Source organism: Pipistrellus kuhlii, unplaced genomic scaffold (assembly GCF_014108245.1).
Source record: "Pipistrellus kuhlii isolate mPipKuh1 unplaced genomic scaffold, mPipKuh1.p scaffold_m20_p_32, whole genome shotgun sequence".
Lineage (NCBI taxonomy): Eukaryota > Metazoa > Chordata > Mammalia > Chiroptera > Vespertilionidae > Pipistrellus > Pipistrellus kuhlii.
This window is the reverse complement of record NW_023425532.1, coordinates 4,401,121-4,416,788: the sequence shown is the minus strand read 5'-3', so window position 1 is coordinate 4,416,788 and position 15,668 is coordinate 4,401,121. Positions and strand designations below refer to the sequence as shown.

At 40.9% G+C, this 15,668-nt stretch overlaps 1 protein-coding gene across 17 annotated transcripts in view; it reads right to left on the bottom strand.

Annotated features, from left to right (window-relative positions):
• Positions 1 to 15,668, bottom strand: part of CASK (calcium/calmodulin dependent serine protein kinase) — a 226,416-nt gene that overhangs the window by 174,747 nt on the left and 36,001 nt on the right. For 10 of the 17 annotated variants that reach the window (XM_045570439.1, XM_045570442.1, XM_045570444.1 and 7 more), the window contains exon 2: positions 4,449 to 4,561. In XM_045570439.1, coding sequence (XP_045426395.1) covers positions 4,449 to 4,561 — 113 coding nt within the window. Of the gene's footprint in view, positions 1 to 4,430; positions 4,562 to 15,668 lie in introns of all 17 variants that reach the window. The other 7 variants (XM_045570438.1, XM_045570441.1, XM_045570443.1 and 4 more) reach the window with 1 other exon arrangement.

The following is a 15,668-nucleotide window of genomic DNA, read 5'->3' as shown; positions in this document are numbered from 1 at the left end:
CAGTTTTTGCCAGTTCTACCCTTACTTTTATGGAGATGAGAACTGTCGAAGGTCCTCATTGCTCGGATTTTGCTGACATCATCTGCCATTTGGAACTTTTAGAATGAGACAGTCACGAAGACTAAGCAAACTGGAACCCCATCTATATTCTTCTAGAAGATAGCTTAATTAATATTCCAAAATAAAACCCACCAGTTTTGAACTTTAATAAATTAAACCATAAAGAATTGAGTCCTGCCAGGCCAGTGTGGTTCAGTGGTTGAGTGATCTATGAACCAGGAAGTCACAGTTCAATTCTGGGTCAGGGCATATGCCTGTGTTGCGGGCTTGATCCCTAGAAGGGGGTGTGCACCAGACACCGATCAGTGATTCTTTCTCATCATTGATATCTGTCTGTCTCTCTGTCTGTTTCTCTCTCTCTCTCTCTCTCTCTCTCTCTCTCTCTCTCTCTCTTCTCCATGAAATCAATAAAAACATATTAAAAAAGAAGAACTGAGTCTCTTCAGGATCTCAGAATTCTGTCAGTTCAGTGTCCCATTCCATACATCTTCCTTTCTTATGTTTCCTATAGTACTTTGCCTGAATTAATTTTGATATCTAAAGTTCATAAGGGTCTCAGCAGAGTAATTAATTAATTAATTAATTAAAAGTTTAAGATCATAATAAAGGAATTTCATTAATGGGGATTTGTGTATGTAGGTACAAAAATAATCTCAAGTCAGAAGCAACATGTCAATGTGAAAGAAGATATTCTGAATTATTTAGGAAATAATATGACTATGTAGGAACATAATAAAAGCTGTGGATTTTTGTCCTAGGAAAGTGGACATACACACATGATTCTGCATACATTTAAGGGGTTCTTGGATATTCTGCAGCCTGTACATTAAAAACCCTCATTGAAGAATAAAATTGTGATTTTAATGGGAAAAGAGATATTAAAATAATTATAATATCTCATCTGCAGTGGCATAGTAAGAATTTAAAATATTAAATCCTATATAAGTAGTCTCTAACCAAAGTACATATTTCATTTCAAAAGCTAAAGTGAACATTATACTTAGAATTACTGCATATGCTTTCTCATAAAAATGTTAGTTGGAGACTATTAAACTGTAAGTCTCTTAAGAGTAGATGCTCCTTTTATTTGTGTTTGCATTGTGAAAGCTTAGCCCAGTGGTCGGCAAACTCCTTAGTCAACAGAGCTAAATATCAATAGTACAATGATTGAAATTCCTTCTGAGAGCCAAATTTTTTAAACTTAAACTATATAGGTAGGTACATTGTTATTAACTTAATTAGGGTACTCCTAAGCTGGCCTTTGCTTAAAAACTCAAGGGGTCAAAGGGCTGCATGTGGCTCGCGAGCCGCAGTTTGCCGACCACTGGGCTAGCCAGATCACAATACATGTTCGTGCCCAGGTGGCCCTTTATAAAATGTATTTTACTCAACAGTAAATTTGAATACAAAAGCACTAAGAAAACAGGAAAAGAAATTTGTGACAATGACAAAGATCAAATAAGCCACAAGACAAAAAGGAAAAGAATAAAGAATAACATGTTAAATGATCTGTTGCCTGAGACAGGTTTAATTAGAAGAGGATGTAATGGTAAATACAGATACAGCATTTCTAGATGTTCTCCTGTGAACTTAGTTGAACTTCTTGTTGTGTTACATTTCACTTCAAAATATGCTTCTCCTCTCTTTAGCCATGAAGGAGGTCATTTTGGACCCGAACAATTTGTTGCCTATATAGTGATGGGAAAAGACTTTAAAGAAGTTGGGAGTTGAGGGGGACAGTGTTCGAAGAAGTTGTAAGTGATGAAAAAAATGCTTTATTTTATATATATTGAGATGTGTTCAAATTAGAATAAAGTAAGCTAGTGTAAATATGGTGAGTGGAGGGTATGGGAACTCCACTGCCAAAAAAAAAGGTCCGAGCGGAGATAAATTTTTGATTATGTGCCATAAACATAAACAACGAATCGCACACTTTTATTTGAGGAACACTGAACTCTGATGAAAACCAGATAAACACATGCATAATACATAGAATTTAACTGGATATCTTTTAACATCTACAGGCTGTGGCCCTACCATAGAGGATCAATGGAATGACCTGGCCTTGAATTCAGAACTGGACTTGAAGACATGTACATAGCCAAAGCAATGAAGGAGTGAGCTACAATTTCCCATCTATAATAAAAAAGTGTAATATGCTAATTAGACTAGACGTCCTTCTGGACAAAGCCACAGCGGGCCTGGGCCGAGGCAGAGGTGGCAGAGGCCCCGGCTGCAGTGGTGGTGAGCGGGGGCTACGTGGCAGTGGGTGGGGGCCGAGGCCAAGGCCAAGGCCCTTGCACGAATTTCATGCACCGGACCTCTAGTATATTAGGTAAAGGCAAGACTTAAACCAAGAGGAATGGGCTACATGCCAACCCCCTCTTTAAAAAATGTTTGGCATTTGACTCTCTGATAGGTACAATGAAAAGATGGTCAGCCTCCAATAATCATCCTCAGCCAACTGAGCAGGTAATTAATTATCTTCCTAACCTGTCTTTAGCCTGGATGGATTCAGAATTAGGTGTAATGATGAACTCAGTCACCGTATTATAGGTGTATTGAGCAATTGACTTAGACTTTTGACTTGAAACTGGAATCTTACTAACAGTTCATCAACAGTATCAGAACATTGAACAGAAAGAAATAAAGATTCAACGCATTGATATGTTTCATAAACTGGGCTTATGCAGAATTACCTCAATCAGTGCTCAGGAAGGTTTTCTTTATTGGTTGATAATACAACAGAAAACCAAATACAGTATAATATAACTTAAATGCAGTTAAAAAGTTTTAGGAGACATAATGTAGTTGTAAAGCCTGGTTAGAAGTAAATTTTAAATTCTGCTAAACGTATAAGATAATTTACAATGTAAATAACAACCAATCCTAGAGCATGAAACCACGAGATGTAAAACCTCTAAGTCTTACCATAAAATGTCAAAGAACTGAAATATCAGTTACTTATTCTTTAGGAGCAATAACCTCCATGAATCTTTTGGAATCAGGGTAGAGAGAATAATATTTCAAAGATTTACGCAAGTACCGTGTTTCCCCGAAAATAAGACATCCTCCGAAAATAAGACCTAGAGCATGGAAAGATAAGACATCTCCTGAAAATAAGACCAGTGCAACTTTTGGAGAAAAAAATAATATAAGACACTGTCTTATTTTCAGGGAAACAGGGTATTTAAAAGTAATGATCCTAATAAAAGATCTGCAGGAACCGATTAATTTGGAACTCATGCTATGTGGGTAAACGAGAAATAGGCTGCTCTGCCTTCGGTTTTCTCCTGGGAATAACATGGAAAGGACTAAAGAAAGACATCTTCTCTCGGACTGTGGAAAAGTCTCAGGTTAGAAGACAGCCAATTAGAAAAATGTAATAATTGTGCCATATGAAGTATGAGCATATTTGAATTGCGGCTCCAGGAAACTAGGGCTTAAAAACTATAAAAATAAATCATGTTACGTGTTTCATACTGTTTACAATTATTTACACATGAATATGATCGCATATCAACGTCTTGAAACAAAATTTTAAGTCCTGCAAGTACTAACAGTACTGATCTTGCAAGTTTTCACATACGTGACTTAAGCCCAATGTGATAGGAGTCTTTTTCAGTTCTTTTAGATCCTGTTCCTAAAGTAAGTTACAGACTTGAAGAAAATCCACTTGCGTTTCTTCTTAATCAGTAATTATCTTTATTATTATTTTTATTTATTTATTTATTTATTTATTTATTTATTTATTTATTTATCTTTTATTGATTATGGTCTCACATAATTGTCCTTATTCCGCCATTCCCATCCCAAACTCCTCCCTAGATATGCCCCCCCCCCCAACCCCCGTTGTCCATGGCCACTGGCTAGGCCCATATGTATGCACACGAGTCCTTTGGTTGATCTCTTCCCCTTACCCCCATCCTCCCTTACTTTCCCTCTTTGGTTTGAGAGTCTGATCGCTGCTTCTCTTTCTCTGGGTCTGTTTATGTTGTTCATTGTTTCCTCTAGATGTGTGAGATCATGTGAATCAGTAATTATCTTATCTTTGTCATTATTTCATCCCTCCCTTCCCATCCCACATTCAGTACCACGACTCAAAATTAGACCCTAAAATATATGTTCTGAATTCACCTTTTTCCTAGTAAAACACAGGCCTATAAGCAATCATAGATGACTTTCTAACTCTGTAAATAACACTATCTTTCAAGTTCTAGCTTCTAGAATCCTAACCAACTAGAATGAAGCTTTCACAGTCTCCACCCACTTCTCACTACATTGTACCCCTCTTTCCCCACCCCCAGATGAAGGGTAGGTTGATAAATGGATTTGGGAGGTGAAATAAAGCCAGACATCAAATAACTTACTTGAAATCCATCTCTTACCTTCTGTACTTAACCCTGGACTGGATGTGAACTTGGCCACATCAACGATTTTTACAGCGAATTGCTGCCCAGTCTCCCTGTTGATGCATCGCCGCACAACGCTGAAGGGACCCCTGGAAAGAAAAGGCCAAGTTTAATTAGTTGACTTTCTGAAGTTCTATTTCCCTTCAAAACCCTACTGGAATCATTGTCTACTATAGCCATAGTCTCCAAAATCAAATTTAAGTGATGCAATTTTGTGTTTTTTTTTTAAAGTGATGTAATTTTGAATATATGTTTCAATAATTCATGAGGTAAGGAATTCATAACGAAGTTATTAAACCAGAAAAACAGAAAACAAAATTGCATTCCAAAATCACTTCTAGAAACTCTAAATAGCAGTCTTATATTCAAGGCAAAGGCAAAGAGTCATTGTAATATTCTCTCTATATTACCAACATATTAAGCAAAATAAGAAATCGATTACTGGCAATATTCATAGCTTTTTTATTTTGAACCAGAAACTTGTCATTCTTGACCCCTTCCTCGCAGCCACAGCTGTTCTAAACTTCACTAACAATTCCTATTGAGCTTATCCCCAAAAGCTCTCCATGTCTCACACCTTAATCTCGGCTACCATGATTTCCTACCAGAAATACTCACAAACTTTTCCTAGTCCTTCCTGCAGGGATGTTTTAAAACTGAAAAGTATGTTTCTGCTTAAAATCCCATAGGGATCTGCAATACACATATTCAGCTGAGAACCAAAATACAGAAATGACTCCTAAGTGAAAGGAAAGAAAATCCACTCGTATAAAACCTGGGCAAAACACCGTAGCAGCCACATCACAAAAATAGAGCCGGGCCATGATTGGTGGCCAACAATGTCTCCAGTCTCCCCTGAAACCTCAGAGAAAGCCTTCCTCTTTCTCCAACTTCCACTGGGAATCATTCTAAATTGCCACAGGGAGACGGTCATTCCCACAGGCAGAGTGCCACTGGTCCAATCATTTGCTTACCCATCCTCTCCTCAATTGAAATCGGTGGCTTTCAAAATGGGATGATTGATGAAATACCAATGCCCAGGCATTAAAACACACACATGCACATACACAGTTCCTTGTGATTACTAGTTATCCAATAAGTATCTGAACTAAAGACAAGCCAAAGATAAGATTTCTACATTCTTGAATCAACTACTGAAGAATACCAAATACAATAGCAATCCTATATAATAAAAGCGTAATATGCAAATTGACTGGACGGATTTGAACAACCGGTTGCTATGACGCACATATCGTGTGTGATGCACTGCTTCTGCAGGAGGGATGGTAGAATGTGTTTGCCAAAACAGGAGAGAACATAAGCAAAGGGGATGATGGCAAGGGATGGCAAGCAGATGACCTGGCACAGAAGACACATGAAGGGAAGCCCCGGAGCACAAGGCAGGGAGAACTGAGGCTGAAGGTCATGTGCCCTAGAGCATGTCCCGCCATGGATCACCTTTGTAACCGGAAGTTCGAAGGACCAAGGAAGCCAGGCCAGGCTCTTGGGTTTGCTTTTGTTGGTCACATTCCTGCTCCCTCTGCTGTCTGTTCCCACTTTCCTTGGCCGTCCATTCCTGCTCCCTCTGCCAACTGATCATTGCACCCCCTCACTCCACAGCCCTGTTCTCGTTCCGGGTGCTAGAGGCACTTCTCCAACCCCGAGCCGGAGCAGAAGATGCAGAGCAGCTCAGACCCTGAGCACATCCCTGCCAACCCTGAGTTGCCAGCCCCGCACCACAGCGCCATCTTGCCCGCGAAGAGCCCAGTAATTTCCTCAGGACTTCCCTCTCTGCTGTCAGGACATCTGATGCTGGACTGCGAGCAGGAGCTGCTGCTCAGCTTCCCTTCTGAAAGTCTTTCTGCCATAGTGCTAAGATTCCCTCTTGTGACACAGCCAAGTGTCTGTGCTACTCAGGGTTTCTTTTCTATTTTTATATATATTTTTATTGTTGGTAGTATTGCCGATACCTCCCATCCCCCTCCTTCCCCCTCCTCCCAGTCCCTTCTCACTGCCCACCCCCTTCACTGCCCTATTGCCTGTATCCATGGGCCATGCCTATCCTATAATATATAATCCTATATAATAAAAGGCCAATATGCAAATTGACCAGACAGTGGAATGACAAGGCATTATGATGTGCACTGACCACCAGGGGGCAGACACTCAATGCAGGAGATAGTGCACTCCCACAGGGAACGCCACTCAGCCAGAAGCTGGGCTCACAGCTGGTGAGCGCAGCGGTGGAGGCAGGAGCTTCTCTAGCCTGTACAGCAGTTGGACATCCCCCCGAGAAGCCCCCCCACAACTGTGCATGAATTTCGTGCACCAGGCCTCTAGTAAGTATGTAAGTTCTTTGGTTTATCTCTTCTTGTCCCTCCAACCCCACATAGAGGTATGTTGGTCTTTTCCATGCCTCCCTGCTTTGAGTCTTATTTTGTTGGTCAATTAATTTTGTTCATTAGATTCCACAAATAAGTGAGATCATGTGATCTTTTTCTGGGACTGGCTTATTTCACTAAGCATGATACTCTTCAGGTCCCTCCATGCTATCTCAAAGGGTAAGAGATCCCTCTTTTTTACAGCTGCACCGTATTCCATTGCACTACTCAGATTTTAAAGACTAAACAATACACTGTTTAGGAATACATACATAGGTAATAAGGCCATTAAAAAAAAACTCCAAAGGGATGATTAATCCAAAAGTCAGGGCAGTGGCTATGGAGTGGGTCACGATTGGGAAGGGGCTTTTTAAAAGTACTAGGAATGCTCAATTCTTAATGTGAATGATGGATTCATGAGTCTTCATTTTATTATTATTCTTTAGAAAATATATACCACACTCTATATAGTCCTCAAATACATATATTTCCTGGTTAAAAGGAATGTTTTTAACGACTGAGTGGTATATCCCTAAGATCTTGTTAATCAAAAGACGTCTTAATTTTTTACCTATCTGTATAATACAAATTATTTTAAATGACCTGATAAATATGAACAAAAATGTTTTTATCTCCAACATAAAGCCAATATGAATCACTTTCATTGGACTCTTACATCTAACGGAACTAAACTTAAAATGATATTTTAAGTTGTTATATATAAAATTGGGACCAAATCCGTAATATAAAGTTCTCACTCTATAAGAGGTTTACAAAACATATTGTGTCTCAGGAAATCTTTGATAAATGGGATGAACTTCCTGTACATATTCCAGTCCTAGAAGCTTCATTATACTTATAAACAGTTGTACAATGAGCCACAGAGATGTAAAACAACTGTGAACAAGAACAAGTGATGAACAAAAGTGAAGGGTGGAGGTATTGAAGACCAAAAATAAATGAATAAATTAATACACACATACACACACAGATGACAGTCAATCCTCATTGTCTGCAGATTAAATATTTGTGATTTCACTTACTCACTAAAATGTATTTGTAATCCAAAATCAATACTCGTGGCACTTTCCTGGTCATTGGCAGATGTGTGCACAGCCAGGAAAATCCGGAGTCGTCGCCACACCCATTACCAGGAAACCTTGAACAAGGGGAAACCGCCTTCCTGTTTCTGCTCTCCTGTACTCAAGTGTCCTTGTATGCCAACCGTGTAGTGGATTTTCTGCATCTTGTGCTTTTTGTTGGTGATTTCACTGTTTAGAGTGGCTCTGAAGGGTAGCACTGAAGTGCTGTCTAGTGTTCCTAAGTGCAAGATGGCCGTGATGTGCTGTCCTGAGAAAATGCGTGTTAGAGAAGCTCCATTCAGGCATGAGTTACAGGGCTACTGGCCACAAGTTCAATGTTAAAGAATCGACCAGCATATATGAACTAAGGGGCCTTCAAACAGATACACACGTAAGACAAGGCTATATATTGATTTGGAACAATGGTTCAGCACTCATCCATTCAGTGTTGTGGCAATTTTGTACAAAATAATTACTGTAAAGCATGAGCATTGACTCTCTGTGTGTGTTGTGTATACATATGTGGACATATATAGGTGTGTTTATATGATGTAATATATATTGATATGTGAAATTATATCTATAATAATAAATTAGACCGGACAGCTGAACGTCCTTCCGGATGTCCCTCTGGATGACCTTCCAGATGAAGCCAAGGCTGCAAGGGCCGAGCCCCTTGCTCAAATTTTGTGCATCGGGCCTCTAGTGTATTAATATTATACTATAAACTCCACGAGTGCCTAGTATATCCTAGGCCCTTAATATATATTTGGGGGTTGTATCAAAGACAACAAATTAGAAATGAACAAGGGACTGATAAATTTATCCCATCACATCACTCTATATAAGTTTATAAAATGTCTTGAAATCATAGCACTTATAGATATTTGTGTACTCCATGTGTATCTTCCTACTTTCTGTACAATTCTGGGAAATAGATGGTGGCTAGGTAAAAAGGATACAAAACAAAAATATAATGGTACTAATGACAACATTAGCAGTGCAAGAACAAAGCTGTGAAAACTATACCCTATACACACGAACACCTATAAAAAGCTATAATAATAAAAGCATAATATGCAAATCAACTGAACGGCCATCCAGACTTCCTTCCAGATGACCTTCCAGACGAAGTTGGGGAGCAGCCATGGGATCGAGGCAGCCGCTGTGCCTGCGAGGGATGAAGGCAGCCACGGCAGCTGTAAAGGCCTACTCTTGCACGAATTTCATGCATCGGGCTGCTAGTGAGACTGATAAAGATCCGATGGTCTTTTCCTTGTATTTCAGCACCACTGTTGGCGTAGCCATTGCCACTAAAGGAGGGCTAATGCATGTCATTCCATCAATAAACACCTCCCTGGTCTTCCTGTTGCTTTGTGGCAGCGGTAGGAAGACAGATATTGTTCTGGCACTTTTTTTCTCTTTAATATCTCTCGTACCTACTGCCACCCCCAACACACACACACACACACACACACACACACACACACACACCCAAGCTAAGTACTTCAGGTACAGTGACTAAACCAGCCTGAAGGAGAAGAGTTTATCTAATCACAGCTACTGCTACAGAAATACACATGAAGTGGAAAATTATGAAAATCAAAGTCTCAGAAACCTGACAAAGGAATTAATAAGCTCAATACAATTCCGTTCGTTTCCTGGAAATAGAAAGGGGAGGATTATTTGAACGAGTTGGCATGGATCTCCAATAAGGTAACAGAACAAATCTGGCTCAGCTGTCAAAGCCGAGCACTTCGCCGAGGTTTAAGACTAGCATTTACTAATTCGGCACTTGTGTTGGCATAATTGGTACCTCTGTCAAACCTCCGTCATTCCGTGTGAAGCGTAGCAGACCACGTTTGAGATTTTCAGTGGCACATCAGCCTCCGGGCTGAGTCTACAGTCACCATTCACTATCTGATGAGGGGACTGCGGAGCGGTTTCTGCTGATGCAGAATTGTGGAATATTTCATTGAGTGAATGCGTGCTCATGTGCACGCATGCTTTAAGGGCTGGGGTTCGAGCCAAAGCAGAGGGGCATGGAGCCCAGGTGTTTGTTAGCTCATTTATGAAGGAGCATGCATCAAGGAGAGTAGAAAAAAATATATTTTTTGTGATACATAAGAAAAGGAAGAAGAATACACACACGAGGAAAGAAATAGAAAAAACACACACACTTATGAAGAACTGTAAGATAAAGACATTCCAAAATGCCTGGCCAGTGTGGCTTAGTGCTTGAGCGTTGACCTATGAACCAAGAGGGTTCGATTCCGGATCAGGGCACATGCTGGGCTGGGGGCTTGGTCCCAGTGTGGGGTGTGCAGGAGGCAGCAGATTCATGATTCTCTCTTATCGTGGATGTTTCTCTCTCTCCCTCTCCCTTCCTCCCTAAAATCAATAAAAAATTAGCAAAAGTAGGTTTACAGTTGCCCGCCTGGAAAATAAGTCAATAATGAATGAATAATAATACAAGAATAAACTGTGTCTCACGTATTCACAACTGTAAAGCTACCTTTTGCCCTGTTCTGTCCAGAGCAAACTCAGAGAGGAGTATAAAGTTCCAGCCCCAGCCGACTCGGCTTGGTGGGTAGAAACAGCTCTGGAGCAGCCCTCGCTGATTTCCCTAGTGGTGCCCATGAACTTGATCATTTCTAGCGGGCACTAACACGATCACAACTGTGAAAGTCTGTACGTACTCTAGTCTGTCTAAACGAAAACTGGTAATTACGCAAGCCTGGCAGTATGAAATTACATTGCAAATCATATTTATAAAGTGAACGTGCTCAATTAATGGCACTATCGTAGATTGTTTTTCCAAGTGCTCGTTTCCGCTAATAGCATTGTTGCCCGCCATTAATCACAGCTGCGCATCTAAGGGGGTGGAGGGATTAATATTGGAGCTTGGAATTTCCTATGTTCATTAACAGAAAAATTTCCAATAATACTTCCGTAGAGTACTGATCATCTCTTCCCATTCAGAACCATGTCTTATGGGTCTCCCTAACAAGTTAGACCCGCTTCTGAATTAAATCAAATTAAATTATCTAATTTAAATTAAATAAGCCAGGAAAAGAAATGTCAAAGCCAGCGATACTCCTTTCTCTATTGTTCATTTTAGTTGCATCAGGATTATGCAAAATGTATACAGTAGCACAGAAACAAACGTGTAATGGGCTAGCACTCTAAACCAGGATTGCCAAATTGTTATCTTGTGGAGTCATTAAAGAATAAAAGTTTCACTCGGCCAGTGTGGCTCAGTGGTTGAGCGTTGACCTCTGAACCAGGAGGTCATAGTTCGATTCTGGTCAGGGCACATGCCCAGGTTGTGGGCTCCATCCCCACTATGGGGCGTGCAAGAGGCAGCCGATCCATGGATCTCTCTCATGAATGTTTCTCTATCTCTCTCTCTTCCCCTCTCCCTTCCTCTCTGAAATCAACAAAAAAGAATAAAGATTGCTCTAACCGGTTTAGCTCAGTGGATAGAGCATCAGCCTATGGATTTAAGGGTCCCAGGTTCCATTCTGATCAAGGACATGTGCCTCAGTTGTGGGCACATCCCCAGTAGGGGGTGTGCAGGAGGCAGCTGATGGATATTTCTCTCTCATCAATGTTTCTAGCTCTCTATCCTTCTCCCTTTCTCTGTGTAAAAAATCAATAAAATATATTTTAAAAAAGAATAAAAATTTCTCTGTCAAATAAATCTGAGAAACACCATATGAAATCCCTCCCCTCACCCGCCCCACGTTCACATTATGCATTAGCAGCTGAGTCTTGCAGTTAGGACACAAGCTTCTCTCTCCTTCACCACGCTGCACCCCATCACCACACTGCACCCCATCACCACGCTCCGCCCCATCACCACACTGCACCCCATCACCACGCTCCACCCCATCACCACACTGCATCCCATCACCACGCTCCGCCCCAACACCACACTGCGCCCCATCACCACACTGCACCCCAACACCACACTGCGCTCCATCACCACACTGCACCCCATCACCACGCTCCGCCCCATCACCACGCTCCGCCCCATCACCACACTGCACCCCATCACCACACTGCACCCCATCACCACGCTGCACCCAATCACCCAGGCAGTACTTCGAACATGAGGATCTAAATGATAACATTTTTAATAACAAACAATACAGACACAAATGATGACACTGTAATGTCTAGGAACCATTCAGACTTCAAACAACTTCTTTCTGAGACAAACCCTCCCCCCCCAAAGTGGCATGTCCTAGCACACTGTTTAAATTTTTATGGAGGGGGGTTAATTCAATTGTTTGCTTAGTGAAGGGTGGGAATGATTTAACTATGCAATTTCAATGTCTGTTCATTAATACTCCCCAAAGTAATTTTCTATTTTACAGCTGTCCCTACAGCATATTCTGCGGGCAATAATGCCACCTCTGGTCTTTCAACAACAGCAGCAAAACCACCCACAGTTAACAAAAAAGCTCAGCATGCAAAGGGAGAAGTGTTTACACCCAATTACTCAGCTCAGTTCTGCGTCATCATTGTAGCAATCAGCTTCTAGGTCTCAAGAAGTGAAGTAGATGACTTGGAAAACAACTGCTCAAGGGGCAAAGGAGAGGATAAAATCAGTGGGTATCACTGTGAGGCAAGAAAGTCAAATTGGACAGCCACACGTGGGGATTTTGGACAAAACCAAAGTCCCCGGATGATACGGAATGCATGCCAGTGAGTCATGGCCATGTCACCCGGTTCCCAAGGACGCCCAGCCACTCAGTGCTTACAGGAGGAGGTACACTGGAGCACAGAAGACAGGAGAGACGGCTTGTAACGAAGGATCTATTGCTTTACTAGTTCTGGAAGGCAGGGATTTCCTCCTGTCCATCCTGCGCCTCTAGCAGGTAGGACAATGCCTGACATTATGCTATGAAGACTCCGAAAGCCTTTCCGGATGGACAACTGGACAGATAAATCCATTTCAGGATGCACAAACCAGAGTTTTCTCTTTAAGACACTTATATTCTATCAATATTTCAGTTAATCTAAACTCATAGCTCTTCAATATCTTGGGGAAGACTGTCATGTATCTAACAGAAATAAAACTTTAATTCGTCAATGTCAATTACTGAAAGGCAGACGAAGTTGTAAAAATCATAAGACGTGAATCGATTTTCTGAATAGTTCTGTAAAAAATAAATTCTTTTGTTGTATGAGAGATATAGATTGCCAATTCAAAATCCTCCTAATGCTACCATAATTAAAACTCAAAAAGCGGTTTTTTTTTTTGTTTTTTTTTTAACTTTCAACATGACTAACATCTGTTCTGAAACACTTTGTTTTAATGATTTAAAACAGGTCTTGTAAACTTGAGGCATTTTATGAAAATAGTATTTTGTGATGGCAGAGAACCAAACAAAGCCGCTGAAATTCCAAAAGCTTTTCAACCTAAAAGTTTATAAAATCAGCTGTGACAATGATTGGCTCAAAATTAACTCAACCTTTCTGATTATTTAAATGTTTAAACAGTTTTACTAAAATTTCAGTTTGTATCATCTGGCAAGATAGAATGTAAGCTTCAATCACCATAATAGTCTATCATCACAAAATATAACTGGATGGAAATAAACTTCTTACTTTAGCCATATAATCATTTTTTTTTGGTGAAATTACCAGTCAATAGACTCAAGACTTACAAGACAAAAAAACTTCATGGTTTCTAATGAATGCTGGGTTGAAGACCGACAATTTTAAGTACACACTTAAATCAGTGAACAGACATGGGATGCGATAAAATGATAAACATCTTAGCCAATAATATTTGTCAATTCATAAAAAATACATATTTGATGACTATTTCCTGTCCTTTAACCAAACCCTTTATTTTATAGCGACCAAAAGGAGGAAGAATTTAGGAATGAAGCATGCAGAGGGTCCAGCACGCAAAAGGAAAGGGGGGTTGATATCATATAAGAGGACAAGATGTCTTTAACACAGGAATTTTTTAGGCAGCTCCAATGAGTGATCATTGACATTTTTAAAGGAAAAACATTATTCTAGTAGCTAAGAATACTCACACATTAATATTTTATATTGAACGTACAACTTCCTCTTGGCATGTCCAAGCAGCCTGAAGTACAAACACCCCCTTCTCTCCAGCTGCAAACATTCCTTAAGAGAAGGCACTTTGACCCTTGATCGATTTCAACTTTTCCTCTTTGAACCGAAGCCATAGCAGCATAAACAGAGCACATGCTTGAGAGTTCAGAAGATTGGGGCCGAGTCCCGGATCTGCCCATTGCTATGACAACATCTGGCCAGTGTTTCAATCTCTGGGCCCACTTTATTTAAAGCAGGAAATGGAGATAACAGCTCCTTCAAATGCTTGGGAGAAGATAACAGGAGGCACAGACAGCTGTGCTTGGCATAGACAAGCAAAAGGTGACTTCTTCGGGGGGTGGTCTGTTTTGGACAAGTCCCTCTTTATTACTGTCCTCCTAAAAAATAGAAACGGTCTCCCATACTATTGGACTACCATCCTATGTAATAAAAGGCTAATATGCAATTTGAACCAATGGCGGAATGACTGGTCACTATGAGGTGCACTGACCACCAGGAGGCAGACGCTCAATGCAAGAGCTGTCCCCCGGTGGTCAGTGCGCTCCCACAGGGGGAGTGCTGCTCAGCCAGAAGCTGCGCTCACAGCTGGCGAGCGCAATGGCAGCGTGGCTGACAGCTCTGGACTGCAGGAGGGCGCAGGCCAGGCTGAGGGATGCTCCCACGAGTGCACAAATTTCGTGCACCAGGCCTCTTGTTTCACCATAAAGACTAAGAATCAGGAGAGGACCAGGGGGCGTTCTGCTTCCAATAATAGTAAAACAGTTACCCTAGACCCGTGGTCAGCAAACTGTAGCTCACGAGCCACATGCGGCTCTTTGGCCCCTTGAATGTGGCTCTTCCACAAAACACCACAGCCTGGGCGAGTCTATTTTGAAGTGGAGTTAGAAGAAGTTTAAGTTTAAAGAATTTGGCTCTCCAAAGAAATTTTAATCGTTGTGCTGTTGATATTTGGCTCTGTGGACTAATGGGTTTGCCGGCCATTGACCCAGGAGGTTGATCCCCAGTGCCACTCAGTGGGATGAAACAAAGTGCTGTTCAACATCCAGAGGCTTCGATAGTAAACGCAAACTAAAGACAAACACAAACGGAATCAGTGTGTCACAGGAGGCTCCACTAAAGGGACCTTGGAACCAGTGGTTCCCAACCTGTTTTGGCCACGCCCCACCTGAGCATCTCTAACATCCTGATTACCACCTCCCTCCTTCCCCCCGCCCCCCCAACATAAAATTTTTATTATTCAAAAAGTGAGCTCCTATTTTCCTATTTCCATGGAGGAAGCCTAAAAGGCCATGAACTTGGTCTAAGCAAGCTGCCAAAGAACACGACAACCATGAGAGAGAAAAATAAAAGAATGAAAGGATGGTGGAAGGATTGAGGAAGAAATCACTAAGAAATTGTTTAAAAAAAAATAATATGAAGTGATAGGAAAAAATAGAAAATAAAGTTTCAAATATATTACTACTAGAGGCCCAGTGCACAGATTAAAGAACTAAAATGCATAAACATATCACAATATGTATTTATCTACTGTAGATGAGGCCCCTAGAATCATAACAAATGCAAAAAATTCACTGTGAATAACTCATTCTCGAATTGCCCCCCTGAAACATCAAATTGCCCCCTGTGGGGCG